Source organism: Pseudophryne corroboree, chromosome 9 (assembly GCF_028390025.1).
Source record: "Pseudophryne corroboree isolate aPseCor3 chromosome 9, aPseCor3.hap2, whole genome shotgun sequence".
NCBI classification, from domain to species: domain Eukaryota; kingdom Metazoa; phylum Chordata; class Amphibia; order Anura; family Myobatrachidae; genus Pseudophryne; species Pseudophryne corroboree.
This window is the reverse complement of record NC_086452.1, coordinates 335,546,592-335,570,110: the sequence shown is the minus strand read 5'-3', so window position 1 is coordinate 335,570,110 and position 23,519 is coordinate 335,546,592. Positions and strand designations below refer to the sequence as shown.

Genomic DNA, 23,519 nt, shown 5'->3' with positions numbered 1-23,519 from the left:
CCCATGGTTCTTGAAGCATCCCCAGCATCCTCTAGGACGTATGAGAAAATTAGGGCTCTTATAGAGGAGCACCTTCAGACCGTGATCTCTTGAGCCCTCTCCCAGACCCTCCTGCTTGTGCACCTGGATTACAGATCCCTCTGTTGGCATGCTGTTGCTGTTTACAAGCAGCAAGTCAGAGAGATAAAAAAAATATATATATATATAATTGCCTGAAACTTGCTTAATGAGTGAATAGCAAAAATGTGCCAGTAATGGGATCAACGATCCCGGACCTGCAATACGTTGGCAGTCCTTTTCTTGCATTGCATATTATCTCGAAGGCAGTATCAATGAGAGGACCAGTCCGCATAGTGAGCCTCAAGGTAAACGTTACATGTATGACATTCTATTTTATACAGTACTCCACTTTCTTTACCTATGGCTGCAAAACCCAAGTGACCTTCTTCAGAAGTCATTCTGGGAGCTAGGTCAGCTGATTAGAACAGAAATTTGCTAGTTATTTAGGAAACACAAGGAAGGGCACCATACTGAAAATCATCACTCCAGGCATCGTAGAGGCTCTTTGTTACATTTAGTTGTAGTTACATTTTCAAATCGTAGTATTTCATATTTCTAATAAGCCTTGTAAGCTTTACACAGATTATTTTCCTACTAGACCACTAATGGGGAACCTTTGGCACTCCAGCTGTTGTTGAACTACACATACCTGCATGCCCTGCTGCAGTTTTGCTATTAGGCCATGCTAAAACTGTAGCAGGGCATGCAGGGATGTGTAGTTCAACAACAGCTGGAGTGCCAAAGGTTCCCCATCACTGTCCTAGACAAAGCAAGCACATTGCTTCCAACAACAGAAATTGCACTTGTGGTGCAAAGTAAACCTCGATCTCTTCAATAAAAGAAAGCCATTCTAAATGATACATTAGGTGATTGCAGTCAAAAGACAGGTACCTCTTTTTTCTTCCTCTAGCTCCAATGGTACTAACACACCATCATCTTCATCCCTGTATCCATAATACTCAGCATCAATCTCTTTCATCAGTTCAGCACGGGTCTTACGTGGTGGAGGGAGAGCTTGAAACAAGATGAATCCAAGTAAATAACACAACTAAGCAATTCTAAGGAGAGCATTACTTCCCCAAACTATACAATATCATTATAACTCTGGATTAAAATCAGGAATAATGTTAGCAGAGGTAGGAAGTACAATCCGACCCCCGGGGTTATACAATTGTCTTGCTTTGGTGTTGCAAGCATGGCTCATATGGGATGGCGGCCATGATGCAGGCAGAGGTTGCTCAAATAGTCTTTATAAATACAATCTGAGCAACCAGGCAGCATCTTTTGCCTGCCTCCTGACCACCTGTCACAAGCCCCAGTATTACCATGTCTTTATACATATGCAATGCAGCATCCAGCCATTTTGTTAGGCTGCAGTGTGCTATGTGATGCAGATTGGTGGATTGGAGGTTACCACATACTAGCTGGGGGAGGGGGAGTTATCCACCAATCAAAATGCACAAGATGCAAGAGCTAGGAGATAGCAGACAGAAGGAAAGCCAGGACAGAAGTATTTTAGGAATTTTGTCGCCACACAATTATCAGAGGTCTGATTTTTAACAGGATGTGGCGAAGATGCATGATTTTTTAATGAGGGAGGGGTTGGGCCCATTTCAAAATATCTTAGGAAACACTTGCTTGGGTCTGCTTCAGAGTTAAGGTATAATTTTCAATAGGATGGGGAAAGAGGGTAAGATGTAGTCCACAATGTTTAACTAAGCACGGAGGCAGCAGATCTGGGCTATGATTCTTTCCCCGGTATCCAATTAGTCCCCCCCACCCCCCTCCAAAAAATAATAATGCCCCTTTATCATGCGATAACACATGAGATCCGAGATAAGCTTCCAATCCCATGTGTTATTGTGGTCCTGGAGGCTGCTTATTGCGGATTACGAGTCGGGTGCGCATAATCCCAGATAAATGCCGCATATCAGCGCTAATTAGATAGCTGAGTCCATTCGCTGCCGTAAATTACGGCAGCAAATTGGATACCAGCCTTAATGAGGGGGTGGTCAGATTTGATATATACGGTACTATTTTAGGCAATACTCCTAAACCATGTCGATTTCGGGGAGGGGGCCAATATGCAGAAGCAGTTTTGTAAACATGTGCCTAAAATCATAGCTCAAATCTGACCTCTCCCTCCAATATCTGCTGCTGTCCCACCATTTTATCTGCAAAGGAATACCCCTAGGAGGACTGCTAAAATGTGAAATTTGCCAAGTTCTGGAATGGGAAGCATTCCAAAGCTTGGCTCCAGCACATAAGGGCTACTCTTTTCTTTCTTTTTTTACGGATAAGGGTCCTTTAGATCCCTCTTTACTGTGCCATCCTGAAATATGCACAGCCCAACTGCTGCACAAGGGCAATCTGCAGTAGCCATCACTTTGCTTTTAACCATTCGCTGAGACAAAGGCCTGCTTGGAAGCTCTGTCCTGACACCTCTAGACTGGTAAATGCAAGCAGTAATTTACAGTACATTACAACATTGCAAGTAGAGGGATCTTTTCATACCAAAACTGCATTTTTAACGCGCATTGTGGTAAATATACCCATTAATGAGGAAGAAAGGGTCACGTCTGGGGTTTAAATATTAAAGAGTTTGGGGTTTTACTTGCATTGTTTTTTAAGGTTTCTGCATGTTTCTTTGCCAAGTCAGTAATATTAGTATGGGACTTTACCAACTACATTCTGTCCTAGTACAAATGCCAGGACCAGCCTCTGAAAATGACATCATGTTATGTTGCCCAACTCATGACAAAGTTTTCACATACTGGTCATTCTTACATTGCATTTAAATACACTGCTCAAAAAAAATAAAGGGAACACTAAAATAACACATCCTAGATCTGAATGAATGAAATATTCTAATTAAATACTTTGTTCTTTACATAGTTGAATGTGCTGACAACAAAATCACACAAAAATTATCAATGGAAATCAAATTTATTAACCCATGGAGGTCTGGATTTGTGGTCACCCTCAATATTAAAGTGGAAAAACACACTACAGGCTGATCCAACTTTGATGTAATGTCCTTAAAACAAGTCAAAAATAAGAATTTACTTACCGATAATTCTATTTCTCATAGTCCGTAGTGGATGCTGGGGACTCCGAAAGGACCATGGGGGGATAGCGGCTCCGCAGGAGACTGGGCACAAAGTAAAAGCTTTAGGACTAGCTGGTGTGCACTGGCTCCTCCCCCTATGACCCTCCTCCAAGCCTCAGTTAGGATACTGTGCCCGGACGAGCGTACACAATAAGGAAGGATTTTGAATCCCGGGTAAGACTCATACCAGCCACACCAATCACACCGTACAACTTGTGATCTGAATCCAGTTAACAGCATGATAACAGAAGAAGCCTCTGAAAAGATGGCTCACAACAACAATAACCTGATTTTTGTAACAATAACTATGTACAAGTAATGCAGACAATCCGCACTTGGGATGGGCGCCCAGCATCCACTACGGACTATGAGAAATAGAATTATCGGTAAGTAAATTCTTATTTTCTCTAACGTCCTAGTGGATGCTGGGGACTCCGAAAGGACCATGGGGATTATACCAAAGCTCCCAAACGGGCGGGAGAGTGCGGATGACTCTGCAGCACCGAATGAGAGAACTCCAGGTCCTCCTCAGCCAGGGTATCAAATTTGTAGAATTTAGCAAACGTGTTTGCCCCTGACCAAGTAGCTGCTCGGCAAAGTTGTAAAGCCGAGACCCCTCGGGCAGCCGCCCAAGATGAGCCCACTTTCCGTGTGGAATGGGCTTTTACAGATTTTGGCTGTTGCAGGCCTGCCACAGAATGTGCAAGCTGAATTGTACTACAAATCCAACGAGCAATCGTCTGCTTAGAAGCAGGAGCACCCAGCTTGTTGGGTGCATACAGGATAAACAGCGAGTCAGATTTTCTGACTCCAGCCGTCCTGGAAACATATATTTTCAGGGCCCTGACTACGTCCAGCAACTTGGAATCCTCCAAGTCCCTAGTAGCCGCAGGCACCACAATAGGTTGGTTTAAGTGAAATGCTGAAACCACCTTAGGGAGAAATTGAGGACGAGTCCTCAATTCTGCCCTGTCCGTATGAAAAATTAGGTAAGGGCTTTTATAGGATAAAGCCGCCAATTCTGATACACGCCTGGCTGAAGCCAGGGCTAACAGCATTACCACTTTCCATGTGAGATATTTCAAGTCCACAGTGGTGAGTGGTTCAAACCAATGTGATTTTAGGAATCCCAACACTACATTGAGATCCCAAGGTGCCACTGGAGGCACAAAAGGAGGCTGTATATGCAGTACTCCCTTGACAAACGTCTGAACTTCAGGAACAGAAGCTAGTTCTTTTTGGAAGAATATCGACAGGGCCGAAATTTGAACCTTAATGGACCCTAATTTGAGGCCCATAGACAGTCCTGTTTGCAGGAAATGCAGGAATCGACCCAGTTGAAATTCCTCAGTAGGGGCCTTCCTGGCCTCGCACCACGCAACATATTTACGCCAAATACGGTGATAATGTTGTACGGTTACATCCTTCCTGGCTTTGATCAGGGTAGGGATGACTTCATCCGGAATGCCTTTTTCCTTCAGGATCCGGCGTTCAACCGCCATGCCGTCAAACGCAGCCGCGGTAAGTCTTGGAACAGACATGGTCCCTGCTGGAGCAGGTCCTGTCTTAGAGGTAGAGGCCACGGGTCTTCCGTGAGCATCTCTTGAATTTCCGGGTACCAAGTCCTTCTTGGCCAATCCGGAGCCACGAGTATAGTCTTTACTCCTCTCCTTCTTATGATTCTCAGTACTTTTGGTATGAGAGGAAGAGGAGGGAACACATACACTGACCGGTACACCCACGGTGTTACCAGAGCGTCCACAGCTATTGCCTGAGGGTCCCTTGACCTGGAGCAATATCTGTCCAGTTTTTTGTTGAGGCGAGACGCCATCATGTCCACCTTTGGTTTTTCCCAACGGTTTACAATCATGTGGAAGACTTCTGGGTGAAGTCCCCACTCCCCCGGGTGAAGATCGTGTCTGCTGAGGAAGTCTGCTTCCCAGTTGTCCACTCCCGGAATGAACACTGCTGACAGTGCTATCACATGATTTTCCGCCCAGCGAAGAATCCTTGCCACTTCCGTCATTGCCCTCCTGCTTCTTGTGCCGCCCTGTCTGTTTACGTGGGCGACTGCCGTGATGTTGTCCGACTGGATCAATACTGGCTGACCCTGAAGCAGAGGCCTTGCCTGACTTAGGGCATTGTAAATGTCCCTTAGTTCCAGGATATTTATATGAAGTGACGTTTCCATGCTTGACCACAAGCCCTGGAAATTTTTTCCCTGTGTGACTGCTCCCCAGCCTCTCAGGCTGGCATCCGTGGTCACCAGGACCCAATCCTGAATGCCGAATCTGCGGCCCTCTAGGAGATGAGCACTCTGTAACCACCACAGGAGAGACACCCTTGTCCTTGGAGACAGGGTTATCCGCTGATGCATTTGAAGATGCGATCCGGACCATTTGTCTAGCAGATCCAACTGAAAAGTTCTTGCGTGGAATCTGCCGAATGGAATCGCTTCGTAAGAAGCCACCATCTTTCCCAGGACCCTTGTGCACTGATGCACTGACACCTGGCCTGGTCTTAGGAGTTTCCTGACTAGGTCGGATAACTCCCTGGCTTTCTCTTCCGGGAGAAACACCTTTTTCTGTACTGTGTCCAGAATCATCCCTAGGAACAGCAGACGTGTCGTCGGAATCAGCTGCGATTTTGGAATATTTAGAATCCATCCGTGCTGTCGTAGTACTATTTGAGATAGTGCTACTCCGACCTCTAACTGTTCTCTGGACCGTGCCCTTATCAGGAGATCGTCCAAGTAAGGGATAATTAAGACGCCTTTTCTTCTAAGAAGAATCATCATTTCGGCCATTACCTTGGTAAAGACCCGGGGTGCCGTGGACAATCCAAACGGCAGCGTCTGAAACTGATAGTGACAGTTCTGTACCACAAACCTGAGGTACCCTTGGTGAGAAGGGCAAATTGGGACATGGAGGTAAGCATCCTTGATGTCCAGAGACACCATGTAGTCCCCTTCTTCCAGGTTCGCTATCACTGCTCTGAGTGACTCCATCTTGAACTTGAACCTTTTTATGTAAGTGTTCAAGGCTTTCAGATTTAAAATGGGTCTCACCGAGCCGTCCGGCTTCGGTACCACAAACAGCGTGGAGTAATACCCCTTTCCCTGTTTTAGGAGGGGTACCTTGATTATCACTTGCTGGGAATACAGCTTGTGAATGGCTTCCAATACCGCCTCCCTGTCGGGGGGAGACGTTGGTAAAGCAGACTTCAGGAACCGGCGAGGGGGAGACGTCTCGAATTCCAATTTGTACCCCTGAGATACTACCTGCAGGATCCAGGGGTCCACTTGCGAGTGAGCCCACTGCGCGCTGAAATTCTTGAGACGGGCCCCCACCGTGCCTGAGTCCGCTTGTAAGGCCCCAGCGTCATGCTGAGGACTTGGCAGAAGCGGGGGAGGGCTTCTGTTCGTGGGAAGAAGCTGTCTGTTGCAGTCTTTTTCCCCTTCCTCTGCCCCGGGGCAGATATGAGTGGCCTTTTGCCCGCTTGCCCTTATGGGGACGAAAGGACTGAGCCTGAAAAGACGGTATCTTTTTCTGCTGCGAGGTGACTTGGGGTAAAAAGGTGGATTTCCCAGCCGTTGCCGTGGCCACCAGGTCCGATAGACCGCCCCCAAATAACTCCTCCCCTTTATACGGCAATACTTCCATATGCCGTTTGGAATCCGCATCCCCTGACCACTGTCGCGTCCATAATCCTCTTCTGGCAGAAATGGACATCGCACTTACTCTTGATGCCAGAGTGCAAATGTCTCTCTGTGCATCTCGCATATATAGGAATGCATCCTTTAAATGCTCTATAGTCAATAATATATTGTCCCTATACAGGGTATCAATATTTTCAGTCAGGGAATCCGACCAAGCCACCCCAGCACTGCACATCCAGGCTGAGGCGATTGCTGGTCGCAGTATAACACCAGTATGAGTGTATATACTTTTAAGGATATTTTCCAGCCTCCTATCTGCTGGCTCCTTAAGGGCGGCCGTTTCTGGAGACGGTAACGCCACTTGTTTTGATAAGCGTGTGAGCGCCTTATCCACCCTAGGGGGTGTTTCCCAACGAGCCCTAACCTCTGGTGGGAAGGGATATAGTGCCAATAATTTTTTAGAAATTAGCAGTTTTTTGTCGGGGGTAACCCACGCTTCATCACACACTTCATTCAATTCATCTGATTCAGGAAAAACTACGGGTAGTTTTTTCACACCCCACATAATACCCCTTTTTGTGGTACTTGCAGTATCAGAGATGTGCAAAACCTCCTTCATTGCCGTGATCATGTAACGTGTGGCCCTACTGGAAAATACGTTTGTTTCTTCACCGTCGACACTGGAGTCAGTGTCTGTGTCTGGGTCCGTGTCGACCCACTGAGGTAACGGGCGTTTAATAGCCCCTGACGGTGTTTGAGACGCCTGGACAGGCACTAACTGAGCTGCCGGCTGTCTCATGTCGTCAACAGTTTTCTGTAACGTGCCGACACTGTCACGTAATTCCTTAATTACGGCCATCCATTCAGGTGTCGATTCCCTAGGGGGTGACATCACCATTATAGGCAATTGCTCCGCCTCCACATCATTTTCCTCCTCATACATGTCGACACACACGTACCGACACCCAGCACACACACAGGGAATGCTCTGATAGAGGACAGGACCCACTTAGCCCCTTGGGGAGACAGAGGGAGAGTTTGCCAGCACACACCAGAGCGCTATATATGTATAGGGACAACCTTACAATAAGTGTCTATCCCTTATAGCTGCTTACATCTGTTATTTTGCCAAATAAGTGTCCCCCTCTCTTTTTTACCCTGTTTCTGTAGTTGCAGGATGCAGGGGAGATTCTGGGAGCCTTCCTACCAGCGGAGCTGTGTGGGAAAAATGGCGCTGTGTGCTGAGGAGATAGGCCCCGCCCCCTTCACGGCGGGCTCTTCTCCCGCTTTTTTCTGGAAAACTGGCAGGGGTTAAATACATCCATATAGCCCAGGAGCTATATGTGATGTATTTTTTGCCAAATAAGGTAAATTCATTGCTTCCCAGGGCGCCCCCCCCCAGCGCCCTGCACCCTCAGTGACCGAAGTGTGAAGTGTGCTGAGAGCAATGGCGCACAGCTGCAGTGCTGTGCGCTACCTTATGAAGACAGGAAAGTCTTCTGCCGCCGATTTATGGACCTCTTCTTGCTTCAGCATCTGTAAGGGGGCCGGCGGCGCGGCTCCGGGACCCATCCATGGCTGGGCCTGTGATCGTCCCTCTGGAGCTAATGTCCAGTAGCCTAAGAAGCCCAATCCACTCTGCACGCAGGTGAGTTCGCTTCTTCTCCCCTTAGTCCCTCGATGCAGTGAGCCTGTTGCCAGCAGGTCTCACTGAAAATAAAAAACCTACTTTAAACTTTTACTCTAAGCAGCTCAGGAGAGCCACCTAGATTGCACCCTTCTCGTTCGGGCACAAAATCTTAACTGAGGCTTGGAGGAGGGTCATAGGGGGAGGAGCCAGTGCACACCAGCTAGTCCTAAAGCTTTTACTTTGTGCCCAGTCTCCTGCGGAGCCGCTATCCCCCCATGGTCCTTTCGGAGTCCCCAGCATCCACTAGGACGTTAGAGAAATGAGGCTCAGTAGTGTGCATGGCCTCCACGTGCCTGTATGACCTCCCTACAACCCACACAAGTGGCTCAGGTAGTGCAGCTCATCCAGGATGGCACATCAATGCGAGCTGTGGCAAGAAGGTTTGCTGTGTCTGTCAGCGTAGTGTCCAGAGCATGGAGGCGCTACCAGGAGACAGGCCAGTACATCAGGAGATGTGGAGGAGGCCGTAGAAGAGCAACAACCCAGCAGCAGGACCGCTACCTCCGCCTTTGTGCAAGGAGGAACAGGAGGAGCACTGCCAGAGCCCTGCAAAATGACCTCCAGCAAGCCACAAATGTGCATGTGTCTACTCAAACGATCAGAAACAGACTCCATGAGGGTGGTATGAGGGCCCGACGCCCACAGGTGGGGGTTGTGCTTACAGCCCAACACCGTGCAGGACGTTTGGCATTTGCCAGAGAACACCAAAATTGGCAAATTCGCCACTGGCGCCCTGTGCTCTTCACAGATGAAAGCAGGTTCTCACTGAGCACATGTGACAGACGTGACAGAGTCTGGAGACGCCAAGGAGAACGTTCTGCTGCCTGCAACATCCTCCAACATGACCGGTTTGGCAGTGGGTCAGTAATGGTGTGGGGTGGCATTTCTTTGGGGGGCCGCACAGCCCTCCATGTGCTCGCCAGAGGTAGCCTGACTGCCATTAGGTACCGAGATGAGATCCTCAGACCCCTTGTGAGACCATATGCTAGTGCGGTTGGCCCTGGGTTCCTCCTAATGCAAGACAATGCTAGACCTCATGTGGCTGGAGTGTGTCAGCAGTTCCTGCAAGACGAAGGCATTGATGCTATGGACTGGCCCGCCCGTTCCCCAGACCTGAATCCAATTGAGCACATCTGGGACATCATGTCTCGCTCCATCCACCAACGCCACGTTGCACCGCAGACTGTCCAGGAGTTGGTGGATGCTTTAGTCCAGGTCTGGGAGGAGATCCCTCGGGAGACCATCTGCCACCTCATCAGGAGCATGCCCAGGCGTTGTAGGGAGGTCATACAGGCACGTGGAGACTACACAAACTACTGAGCCTCATTTTGACTTGTTTTAAGGACATTACATCAAAGTTGGATCAGCCTGTAGTGTGTTTTTCCACTTTAATTTTGAGGGTGACTCCAAATCCAGACCTCCATGGGTTAATAAATTTGATTTCCATTGATAATTTTTGTGTGATTTTGTTGTCAGCACATTCAACTATGTAAAGAACAAAGTATTTAATAAGAATATTTCATTCATTCAGATCTAGGATGTGTTATTTTAGTGTTCCCTTTATTTTTTTGAGCAGTGTATATAACATACATTTGAAAAGACGTAAATATTCATATGATAATTGTGGTGCTTTTTATTAGGGTTAAGTCTTACCTGTATGCAGCCTTTAAAATGTAACCCAAATAAAATGATCATGTGAATATTTATTGCACAGAAGTGCATATTAAAATTTCTATGCAATGGAGGACTGACAAAGACAGCAAAACGTTTGGGTCTGAGTGGGGTAGCTTAAGATGTATTGTATCATATGGAAGTAACATTCCCTGGTTTTAATATAGAGCATGGATGTAATACAGCACAGTCTCAAATTTTTAAAATATAGTAATAATGCTTAAAAAAAAAAAAAAAAAAAAAAAAGGAGGCAAAGGTTGCTTTCCGTTTCGGGCATATGAGATGGTACCGTTGCAAGAAAGTTTTGCAGGAGGGGATCTCTGAGAGTTTAAGAAAAAAAGTCTGACAATTAAGTTAATCCTAGAACCTGGCATGTGATTGAGCTTCTGTATTCAATAAATCTTAATACATTCAGCGTGATACAGAAACTTCTCAAAGAATGAAGTGCATGCAAATTCTAATTTCCTCACTTGATGCAAATTACACATTCCTTTATGGCTGTATTACTCAGCGGATATAGCTAAATAACATAGTTAAAATTTGCCTGGTAAGTTAAGTGCTAAATGAAATCATTTCATGTATATTAATCTTCACATTTCATAAACAGAAACACTCTTATTCTTGCCCTAACATGACTGATTTAAACACAGATATACTGAACAAGGGTTTAATTATAATCATCAGGTTTTAGTTTAAAATGTAATTATAAAAAGGAACACTACTATTAATTTATTACATATTAACGGACGTTAATATGTATGACCTCTGTGCACTCAACTTCCACACACAAAAAAAATAACAAAAAAACAAACCCTCTACTAGTCACTTTTACCAGGTGGAAACAAATAAAATTGGAAGTATAAACCAACTGAAGAAGAAATTATGAACAACTGAAAGTACATTTATACACAGATGTCACTAACAAAGTTCTAATTATTCTTGAATGTTCTTCATATATTGTAAGCTCTAGCAAAGACACACCTAATCTCTGTCCATTTTCCAATTATAGTGTATAATGCTGTACGAGTGCTACTTAAGTTGTATACAAGTGAAGCCATGTTTGACACCCCACTATAGTAATAGGAAACTTACGTTCTTTTTCAAATAGCTCACGAACACCAGGTAAGTCTTTGGCAGCTCCAAAGTATTTGTAACCCCGGTTTCCTGGGACTTCCTTCCCTTCATGGTCAAGCATCTTGGGCCCTATGCGCTAAAATCAGGAGAAAGATGTTTTTAAGCTTATTGCGAAAATAAATGATATAACACCTGTATGGAAACTGGCACTAATTACTGTGCAAGGGAGGTCCTGCTTTACTTGTCAGTGCACTATTAAAGTTTACAATAGAACCCCAAAACATCTGTAGTTTACATACAAGACATATTCTACTAAGGAGACCGTCATGGTAAAGTAGACACATTGGGAAGGGGGGGAAATGTAATAGCCGATGAGTAGCAGGAATTGCAAGACTTCACCACTTAAAAAAATAAAACAAACAAATTAGGAGAACTTGCACAAATCACTTACACGGCAAAACCAGGTTGGTTTTGCTGTGTAGATGATTGACGTTTAACACAAACAAACAAAAAAACAGGAGAACCTGTGAGTCTCACACTTCCTGCTTCTCACAGGTTATTACATTCCCACCAAGCAGTATATTTGTGTTATTGGACTGTCATGGCAACCACAGTCACATAATTTAAGAACGACTTGGCAACTCCCCACTGAGCTCTATTTTCAGTTTAAAGGGCCCCGTGTCTGGCCAACATAACTATTCCCCACTGGATTTAAGAAAAAGGAGAATGATTTGTAGGAGCCCAGCTCTAAGCGAACACATGCTTAAACTTGCTATTTAATAAAAAATAAAAACAAACTTGTGTGGGATTGTTGCTTTAAGCATAATAAAAGGTCCAACAATGTGGCCAATTAAAGATTATCTTGTATTATTAAATCATTTTAAGAGTACTACATATACTAATTGTTTTCCTTCACAGCTGTGATTGCGAAAACACATGGATCCGAGAACTTATCCCAGATCCTAGGTTTTATCGTGTGGTAAAAATGGGGGATAACTGAATTACCTGGAAAAAACTTGCAGTATATTTTGTCCAATCTTGTGATCTGCGATGGATCGCAGCGACCATCGTACAGTGTGTATCCCCAAATCATTGTTTAATGCGCATCAGTTTAAGACAATGTCACAGACGACGCTGTGTTGTTACACTAAGCATGTAACAATATATTGCGCTGTCATACAGCGATTGTGCAGTGTGTAAGGCAATGCAATAAACTGTTCCAGTTCATCGCTGCTCCGTCACATTGTTCAGGTGTGTACCTAGCTAATGGCGCAAAAGCAGGTAATGTATAATGGGAGCTGAAAGGAATATCTGTAAATCTATGTAAAAAATAAATAAAAAATAAAGGTTACATAGAAATAAAAAAAAAAAAAACTTTTGACTTACACCATAGTCAGGTCCTCCCAACTCTTTTATACGGACCTCCCAGTGGCCTTTCTCTCTGATTAACTTATTTATTTCATCATTTAAGTCTCGGATCCTGAACTCACCAAGGCCAGCTAAAGAGAGAGAGACAGACAGTGTGAATGTTTGTAGAACAGGTGATCAACAACCTTTATTGGGCCACAAAGTCATGTTTTTAGATGCTCCCTGCTTAGAGAGGTTCAGAAAGAACAGACAACTTTGGCTGGATGGTAGTTTATCTTAAAGAAAACTGGAAGCCTAAAAAAAAAAAAGTAGAAAGTGTTGCATATATGTATACAACCTCTGTCTAAACAATCCATATGCAGTATATTTTAGCTTACAATTATTGAGATGCTTCCACATATGCAACTTCTTCCGACAGTTCTAAGTAGCGATTTACAATGGCAGTCACACACCTGGAATACACTATATGGGGAGGGCACTAGAGCCTAACAAGCAAGTGAGCTTACCCATCTTAAGAAGCACTTATTGGAAGCTGCAACAAGTTATCAGTTAATTGAAGTTAATTACTGAGCGCAGTTTACATGTTCATTGTGTGGGTTTCATCTAGCCAATAGTTTCCTCTATCACAAAAAAATAAATAAAACCCACCAACAAGCGTGATCATTTTAATTTATGTGGTAGAAATGTACACTTTAAAGCTAAACTTTGGACAGAACAGAAGTAAACGGCTACACATTCTCTGTAGAACTGAGACTACATATTGTCAATTCCTAGCGCCATGTTTTCTATACAGCCTGTAACAAGTAATTCAGAGATGGCAGGGGCGTATGCACAAGTGAACACAATGAGGAGGGAACCCCCCCCCCCCCACAAATGGCACATAAATGGGGGAGGAAAAAAAAAAAAGAGGGAGAGAGAGAGAGAGGAGGAAAACATCCCTTTATACTTCAAAGCTCAAAAAAAAGGCGTGGGCATGGCAAGGTTTAAGAAGAGCTCTATCTTGATTAATAACTATGAATTAATCAGAACGCATTTAAAAGTAATGGTAAACCTTGCACATATTGCATTGGGCCATTTGTTCCTCCAAAATACCATCAAGTCGGCCTGTCTTAGCAGTCATTTCTACACTAGGGTTCGCTTTACATCTCCATGTGGAGGTGGCTGCTCCATCCACTGAGCCGCAGCTGCTAGGTCAGTCATCAGCAAGTTCCAGGTGGTTCTGCTACTATACCACAGAATATACTACCCACCTCTGAAGTGAGAGGCAAATCACAGAACAGTAGTAAAACAAACCATGCTGTGAAGACATACAAAATCAGATGATGTGGAGAATAGACTGAGATATAATCATTTCTGTATGATTGGTAGCAATTAAGAAGTGGCTCATAGAAGGTTTGCTAATATCTATACTTGGAAAGGGAGCATTGTCAGCAGGTTTCTCTGCAGAAAGGACTCACAGGGGTTTTGCCATATAAGTTACCATCCACTGTTTTACTTTTTGCTTCCTTAAAAATTATCCTGTCACTTGTGTCAGTATTTACCAAGAGGCATTTCAGACCTCATCTTGTTTTCTCTCCATACCACCACATAGACCGGATAGTGTCTGAAATGAAGTCCTGACTGGCTAAACACCATAGACAGTAAGGGAAATAGGAAGTGCATAGTGGAATGTTATTTATCAAATTCCACGTATACCTCAAAAGGCCTATGATGGGGCATGGGTGGGAATCATTCCGCTCTGTATTTCTTCATAGCTCTGCAGAGTTAAAAAAACAACCTATGAAAAGAAAACTAGACAAGGCAGGAAGTATATATACACCCTTAAACACAAAAAGTGGTACACACTTATGCTCACAGACAAAACACAATACAGATAAAAGGCCGCTGATTTAGAATATTCTTTGGACATGGTACTATGGCTTTTCGCTGATCGCTCTCATCTCTATTCTAGGACAATAAGGCTGACTGCCTCAAGAAATAGTAATGCTACATTTGCACAATACCAATATGAAATATATACCATTATTGTATGCCCTACTTTGGCAAATCAGGATACTTGATCAGATTAAAAGACTGACATTACTTTTGGAAAATATTTTTGTTTCCAAAAAGGCTTTATTACAAATGCATGGCAAACATGCAGATTTGCATGATGGTAGATGCCCAACAGTTGTTTCAACTGAGCCTGGTTAGTTTTCGTCAGGGGCCCCTGGCTAGGCTCAGTTGAATCAGCTGTTGGGCATCTACCACCACGCCAGTAAGTACGTTTGCCATGCTTTTGGTATAAAGCCTTTTTAGAAACTGAATGTGAGTGCTGGTCTTTCACTTTACCCTTGGGTAAGAGGGGAGTATGCTTACATTAACCCTTTCTAGACCTGTGCACCCCCTATTGCAGTAGTTGCTACTGAGTGTTGTCTCAGACACATACTTATATATATATATCGCAAACCTCGATGTGGCCGCATTAGCTGCCAAGTCTGAATTAGGCTTTATGTGCAGTCATTGAATCTTATGGATGTTTTTCAGGTCTTTAGGTCTACAGTATTGAGTCCCTTTAATAAATCCACTGTGTGTTGCTCAAAGATGTAGCTACTCAGTCACAAAGTAATTTCATTTCTGCAAAACAAAGCCATGGTTTTTCATATACAGTGGGAAAAACTCAATGGTCCAAGCTACCACTTCTGTTAACTGAGAAAATAAATCTTTTGAAAATGATGGCCTCTGTATACTCTGCATAACCATATCTCACATAAAAACAGCTACTCTCTTAACCAAATGTGGGGGCAGAGCCAACGTTGGCTCTGATCATGACTTCAGCTGAGAAGGGGGTTAATACCATTTCCTGCTGCCCTAGCTCAGCACGCCTGTTGGTGGTTCCACTTGCAGCTCTCAGCCTAATCTAGAGGTTGTTGCACAAATCTGCTTCATCATCCGCTTCATTTTATCATCAAGCTGATGTATAAGGGAATAACTGGAAAACAGACTGCTTGCATCTCATGATAGTCCTAATTTATTGTGCAAAGGAACACCTATTATAATTCCCAATATGGAATAACCATGAATTGAAGAAGTGACAGGCAACCTGATATACTTCAAGGGCTGCCCGCTAATCTTTTTAAAAGCTTTACATTTGCCTGCTGCAATACTTGATTAAATTTAACAAAATAAAGAAACCCACTGGTTAAAAATGGGATTTTTTCACTCACTGTAAAATCTCTTCCTCGGAATCCATCTGGGGGACGCTGCGTCATGACCTCTGGGTTAGAGTGTGGGCTATTGAGGTTAGGCACAAAACACACTAAAGCTGACGCTCCCCCCCCCCCACACACACACACTCAAACCCCTCCCACCTCCAGCAGGACCTCAGTCTACATTTAGCCAAGCTGCATGGGGGAAGCAGACACACAACGCATGAAAACCAGACAAGAAGGGAGGGGTCGCAGCGTCCCCAAGATGGATTCCGGGGAAGAGATTTTACGGTGAGTAAAAAAAAATCCCATTTCCTCCATCATCCATCTGGGGGACGCTGCACCATGACCGCTGGTAAGTCCCAAAGCAAGCTAACAGAGAGGGGGGGCATCCGGCAGAGCCGTACTTAAGACAGTACAGGCAAAACAGAGATTCCTCTAAACCAAAGGTATGGAACCCATAGAATTTTGTAAAGGTGTGCATAGACAACTAGGTTGCAGCCCTGCACAGCTGCACAGAAACACCACGGCGAACAGCCCAAGACGTCCCAACAGCACGAGTCGAATGAGCTTTCAGCGGAGCCGCAACAGGGAGATCGTCAGGCCTACGTGTCTTCAGGATAGCCGACGTTATCCAACGAGCCACACTGTTCTTGGAGGCCGGCCAACCCCGCTTAGGAGCATCAACAAGAACCAAAAGGCTTTCCATGCGTTGGATCGACGCCGTACGGGACAAAAATCTTTAAAGCCCGTACAACATTCAATAAAGCAAGAGAAGAAGCCTCCTGTGAAAACGAAGAAGTGGGCTTGAAGGCCGGAAGAACAAAGGGGGGCAATTCAGAGTTGATCGCAGCAGCAAATTTGTTAGCAGTTGGGCAAAACCATGTGCACTGCAGGGGAGGGCAGATATAACATGTGCAGAGAGTTAAATTTGGGTAGGGCGTGTTCAAATGGGCATCTAAATTGCAGTGTAAAAATAAAGCAGCCAGTATTTACTCTGCACAGAAACAAAATAACCCACCTAAATCTAACTCTCTCTGCAAATGTTATATCTACCACACCTGCAGTGCACATGGTTTTGCCCAACTGCTAACAAATTTGCTGCTGCGATCAACTCTGAATTATCCCTAATGTCTTGGTTGAGAGGGAACGCAGACACCACCTTAGGTAAAAAAAAAAAAAAAAAAGAAAAAAGGGGAGGGCTTTGTCCGCAAAACCACACAGTCAGCATGATAGATGAGAAGAGGCACCTTGCAAGACAAGGCGGCCAGTCCAGAGACCCTCCGAACAGATGCAATGGCCAAAAGAAAAACCACTTTTAGAGTCAGAAACCTTAAGCCCACCATATACAGAGGCTCGAACTGCGGTTTCTGAAGGGCCATGAGGACCAAATTCAAATTCCAAGGAGGGACAGGAGGCACGTATGGCGGTTGAAGTCACAAAACACCTTGAAGAAAACAGAGAACATCCGGAAGGTCAACCAACCTTCGCTGAAAAAGATTAGACAACGCAGAGACTTGTCCCTTTAGAGAAGAGAGTCGGAGGCCTTTAGACAAGCCGTCCTGTAGGACAGCCAAAAGGCACAGAAGGCGAAAGATGATCGCTGAGAGGCCCTTCCGCTCACAACATGCAATGTATAAACACCAATTCCGGTGATAAACCAGGAAGTAACCGTCTTCCGAGAATGAAGCATAGTATTCACAACAGAAGAGGACAAAACCGTTATACCTCAAGATGCTGGTTTCAAGAACCACTCCGTCAAAGCCAGACGAGGCAAATCGTGGTGACGACACGGTCCCTGAAGGAGATTTGGACGAAGGGGAAGGCGGTACAGGGGTTCGGCCAACATGTCTTGTATATGAGCATACCAATGGCGACGGGGCCAATCTGGAGCAAAGAGGATGACTGGAAGAGCTTCCCTCCGCACCCTCTGAAGCACTTGAGGGATCATGGCCAGAGGTGGGAACAAGTATCCAAGACAAAACCGCCAAGGGGCAGTCATGATGTCTACGAAAGCAGCCTGAGAATCCCTGGTGCGAGTTCCGTAGCGGGGAAGCTTTTTTTGTCGAGTCTAGACGCCATCAAGTCGATGTCCGGCCGACCACACATGGAGATCAGGGACAGAAAGACTTCCTGATTTAGTTCTCATTCTCCGGAATGAACCGTGTGCCGACTGAGGAAGTCTGCCTCCCAATTTTCTACTCCGGGGATGAAAACCACTGATATTGCCGGAACCCACAACTCCACCCACCAGAGAACGTGGGTTACCTCTCACATTGCTCTCCAACTGCGAGTTCCGCTCTGCTTGTTTATGTAGGCGACAGCTGTTGCGTTGTCTGACTGAACGCGAACAGGACGTCCCCGAAGGAGGACCTGAAGCTGGGCCAAGGCATTGCGAATTGCCCGAAGTTCGAGTATGTTGATTGGTAGTGTCGCCTCCATTCTGGACCACCGACCCTGAAGATGATGGTGACTAAACACCACGCCCCAACCCATCAGGCTGGAACCCGTAGTAACTATCTCACAATTCCAAATGGAGATCCTTTGGTTAGATTCGGTGAATGAAGCCACCACTGTAGAGAGTGACGTGTCTGAGGCGACAAGCGGAAAAGTTGTGTGTCCAAACTGAGATTCATGTGGGACCATTGACACAGAATCTGAGCCTGGCATTGAAGCGTGAAAATGGAACCGCCTTCAAGGCAGCCACCATCTTTCTGAGTAATTGCATGCAGCGTAGTACCGACACCCTTGGTAGGCGAAGAAAAGTGTGTACCCAGGATCGGAGATCTTGAACCTTTTCATGAGGAAGAAAGACCCTCTGAACTCTTGTGTTGAAGAAAAGGCCCAGGAACATAATGCTTTGCGATGGTAGAAGGTGTGACTTGGGAAAGTTGATTATCCAACCGAGGGTTTGGAGCGTCTGCAACGTCAGCTCCATGTGTGATCTGAGTAGAATCTTGAACGGAGCCTTGAATAATAAGTCGTCCAGGTAAGGGGTGATGGCGACACCCTGTTTCCGTAACAATGCGACTGTGAGCCATAACCTTTGTGAAGACTCTGGTAGCTGTGGAGAGGCCGAAAGGCAGAGCCTGGAACTGGTAGTGAAAAGAGCCCACTGCGAAGAGTAGCAGGTGGTGGTGTCCTTGCCAAATGGGTACATGGAGGTTTGCATCCTTTATGTCGATGGATGCCAAAAGTTTGTACGAGTCCATGGCCAGGGTGACTGAATGGATAGATTCCATTTTGAATTTGTCCAAGCGAAGATATGGGGTCAGCAACTTCAAGTTGAGGATTGGTCAAAACGAGCCGTCCGGCTTGTCCACAAGAAACAGGGTAGAGTAAAACCCCAGTCCACCCCGCTAAGGCGGAACTGCCACTATGACCCCCGCCTCGGAAAGAGAGGACACAGCTTGAAGTAAGGCCCATCTGCGGACCGGGTCTTGAGGAAGAGGTGTTACAAAGAACCTGTGGGGCACACGTGTCTGAAGGTCCAGAATTTAACCCCTGGAGATAACGCCGCATACCCATCTGTCTGGCTTGGAGTCCAGCCAAACGTCTAGGAACAAAAGTAGGTACGCGCCTACCACCTGGGGTTTGGTGGTATGACAGAGATAGTCATGCAGAGGCTGTATCAGCTGGCTTAGGTGCTGGCTGACGACTATTTTGGGAGCCACGGCCTCAAAAGGCACCTTGCGGGTGTATCAGGAATGTCCTCGAAAAGACTGGAAGGAAGTAAAAGCACCCCTGCCCTGAGGTCGAGAGGACTGAAATCTGTAAGGCTTTGCCTTAGGCTTCAGTACCAGAAGATAAGGACTCTTTCCACCAGTAGCCTTAGTGATAATCTTCTCCAGCTCCGGACCAAATAAAAAAATTCTCCCTCGAAGGGAAATGCCTCCAAAGTGTGTTTGGATTCCGAATCAGCGTTCCAAGAACAGAACCATAGTGAGCGACAAGCAGAGATGCGAGCCTGTAAGGAAACAGAATCCAATAAAGCACTGGTAACATATGACAAGGCCTCCGTGATCTGGGTGGTCAGTGGGAGGACTTGAGTGGGATCCTCAGTTTGGATACCATTTGTGTAATCGATTCTTCAACAGCCTTAACCACCCATGCACTGGCCAGCATGGGATGCAGGGATACTTCAGACAGGGTGAAAATAAGATTTTAAACCTACCGGTAAATCTTTTTCTCGTAGTCCGTAGAGGATGCTGGGGACTCCGTAACGACCATGGTGCCCCTGCTTCAAAGTAGACTATTGCTCGCTGGATCTGTAACACGATTCAGCAGGCGCATTCTACGGCGGGATTGCCGTTACCTAAATCGGTCAAGGCCCATTCCACTAGGAAGGTGGGCTCTTCTTGGGCGGCTGCCAGAGGGGTCTCAGCGCTACGGCTGTGCCGAGCTACTACTTGGTCGGGTTCAAACCTCCTTTGCAAAGTTCTATAAGTTTGATACCCTGGCTGAGGAGGACCTCCTGTTTGCTCAATCGGTGCTGCAGAGTCATCCGCACTCTCCCGCCCGTTTGGGAGCTTTGGTATTATCCCCATGGTCCTTACGGAGTCCCCAGCATCCTCTAGGACGTAAGGGAAAATAAGATTTTAAACCTACCAGTAAATCTTTTTCTCGTAGTCCGTAGAGGATGCTGGGCGCCCGTCCCAAGTGTGGACTACTTCTGCAAGACTTGTATATAGTTTTTGCTTAAATAAGGGTTATGTTATAGTCTCATCGGTCTTGGACTGATGCGATATTGTTTTCATACTGTTAACTGGATAGTATATCACAAGTTATACGGTGTGATTGGTGTGGCTGGTATGAATCTTGCCCTTGGATTAACAAAAATCCTTTCCTCGTACTGTCCGTCTCCTCTGGGCACAGTTTCTCTAACTGAGGTCTGGAGGAGGGGCATAGAGGGAGGAGCCAGTGCACACCAGATCTAAAGTCTTTCTTGGGGTGCCCATGTCTCCTGCGGAGCCCGTCTATCCCCATGGTCCTTACAGAGTCCCCAGCATCCTCTAGGACGTAAGAGAAAATAGATTTTAAAACCGCTTCACTCTTCCTATCCGCTGGATCCTTTAGGGTGGCTGTATGTACGGTGTAACGGTTGCTTTGCTAATCTTGTGACGGGTGGTGGTGATTCCCAGAATTTTGTGTCCTCATCTCTGAAAGGATACAATAACTTAAGCCTTTTAGGAACCTGTACCTTTAAATCAGGCCTCAACCAGGCTTCTTTTAATTCTTCATCAAAATGAGAAAATTGAGGAAAGACCGCCACCTGAGCCTTCCTTCTCTTAAAATAAGAGGTGGAAGACGACTCTGGTGCCGAGGTTTCCTCCAGCTGTAAAGTCTGACGAACAATATCAATTAAAAGTTTGACCCCAGGGTCTGAAGAAGAATCATCTTTCCACCCGGAAGAGTCTTCCCAATCCAGATCTAGCTCCCGCTCCTCATGTGAGGAGGTATCAGAGATACTATCATCACCTGGAAAGGACACCGGAGAAGAGGCTGGCCTGTCTAATAGTAGTGGACTCAGATGAGGACACAACCTTACTTAAAGAAGTAGCCATATCAGATAAGCATTTTCCCATATTACTTGCCCAGGGGGGCTCATCAGCGCAGCAGAGGGATGTCTAACATCAGAATGCCGCACCATCAGTGTCCCTGGCTTGTCGTAGCTCAGCGATAGCATCAGCCATGGATCTGGCCCAATGAGGCATATCTGACTGCATCGCCGACACCCCAAGAGCTGACACCGCGGGTATCAGCTCAGGCTCAGCAGAGAGTCTGTGCACCCCTTTAGTAACTTCTTTGCACATTGTGCACTAGAAAAAAAAACAGCAGAGCCGGCTTTGGATTTAGACCCCTTGTTTGGCTTTCCTGACATTGTCAATAAGGCTAAAGTGGGAGACAGACGACACAGGGACTGCCATAGTTTAGTGACTCTCCCAGAGGCAGGATAGAGTGAGTTGACAGCTCGCAGCAGCTCCTAAACTAAACTAACCCCACTCTATTGATGCTTGTCACCCTAGCAGGGACTAAGCATCTCATGAAATTGAAAGAAAATAATAGAAACACAAACCTAACTAAAAATCTAGGAGAGAAAAAAAAATAAGAATTTACTTACCGATAATTCTATTTCTCGTAGTCCGTAGTGGATGCTGGGAACTCCGTAAGGACCATGGGGAATAGCGGCTCCGCAGGAGACTGGGCACAAAAGAAAAGCTTTAGGACTACCTGGTGTGCACTGGCTCCTCCCCCTGTGACCCTCCTCCAAGCCTCAGTTAGGATACTGTGCCCGGACGAGCGTACACAATAAGGAAGGATTTTGAATCCCGGGTAAGACTCATACCAGCCACACCAATCACACTGTACAACTTGTGATATAAACCCAGTTAACAGCATGATAACAGAGGAGCCTCTGGATAGATGGCTCACAACAATAATAACCCGATTTGTTAACAATAACTATGTACAAGTATTGCAGATAATCCGCACTTGGGATGGGCGCCCAGCATCCACTACGGACTACGAGAAATAGAATTATCGGTAAGTAAATTCTTATTTTCTCTGACGTCCTAGTGGATGCTGGGAACTCCGTAAGGACCATGGGGATTATACCAAAGCTCCCAAACGGGCGGGAGAGTGCGGATGACTCTGCAGCACCGAGTGAGAAAACTCCAGGTCCTCCTCAGCCAGAGTGTCAAATTTGTAAAATTTTACAAAAGTATTTGACCCTGACCAAGTAGCAGCTCGGCAGAGTTGTAAAGCCGAGACCACTCGGGCAGCCGCCCAAGATGAGCCCACCTTCCTTGTGGAGTGGGCTTTTACAGATTTTGGCTGTGGCAGGCCTGCCACAGAATGCGCAAGCTGAATAGTATTACAAATCCAGCGAGCAATAGTCTGCTTATAAGCAGGAGCACCTAGCTTGTTGGGTGCGTACAGGATAACTAGCGAGTCAGATTTTCTGACTCCAGCCGTCCTGGAAACATATATTTTCAGGGCCCTGACAACGTCCAGCAACTTGGAGTCCTCCAAGTCCCTAGTAGCCGCAGGTACCACAATAGGCTGGTTCAGATGAAACGCTGAAACCACCTTTGGGAGAAATTGAGGACGAGTCCTCAATTCTGCCCTGTCCGTATGAAAAATCAGGTAAGGGCTTTTACAGGATAAAGCCGCCAATTCGGACACACGCCTGGCTGAAGCCAGGGCCAACAACATGACCACTTTCCATGTGAGATATTTTAAGTCCACAGTGTTGAGTGGTTCAAACCAATGTGATTTTAGGAAACCCAAAACAACATTCAGATCCCAGGGTGCCACTGGAGGCACAAAAGGAGGCTGTATGTGTAGCACTCCCTTAACAAACGTCTGGACTTCAGGCACTGAAGCCAGTTCTCTCTGAAAGAAAATAGACAGGGCCGAAATCTGGACCTTAATGGATCCTAATTTTAGGCCCATAGACACTTCTGTTTGCAGGAAATACAGGAATCGACCCAGTTGAAATTCCTCCGTCGGGGCCTTTTTGGCCTCGCACCACGCAACATATTTCCGCCAGATGCGGTGATAATGCTTTGCGGTTACATCCTTTCTGGCTTTTATCAAAGTAGGGATGACTTCGTCTGGAATGCCTTTTTCCTTTAGGATCCGGCGTTCAACCGCCATGCCGTCAAACGCAGCCGCGGTAAGTCTTGGAACAGACAGGGT

The 23,519-nt window shown here is 45.8% G+C and overlaps 1 protein-coding gene across 1 annotated transcript in view; it reads right to left on the bottom strand.

Moving 5' to 3' along the window:
• Positions 1-23,519, bottom strand: part of ISY1 (ISY1 splicing factor homolog) — a 122,140-nt gene that overhangs the window by 55,671 nt on the left and 42,950 nt on the right. The window contains exons 6-8 of the mRNA XM_063940585.1: positions 12,649-12,761; positions 11,281-11,398; positions 952-1,074 (exon numbers count right to left, since the gene is read on the bottom strand). Of these exons, the coding sequence (XP_063796655.1) occupies positions 952-1,074; positions 11,281-11,398; positions 12,649-12,761 (354 nt within the window). The remainder of the gene's footprint in view (positions 1-951; positions 1,075-11,280; positions 11,399-12,648; positions 12,762-23,519) is intronic.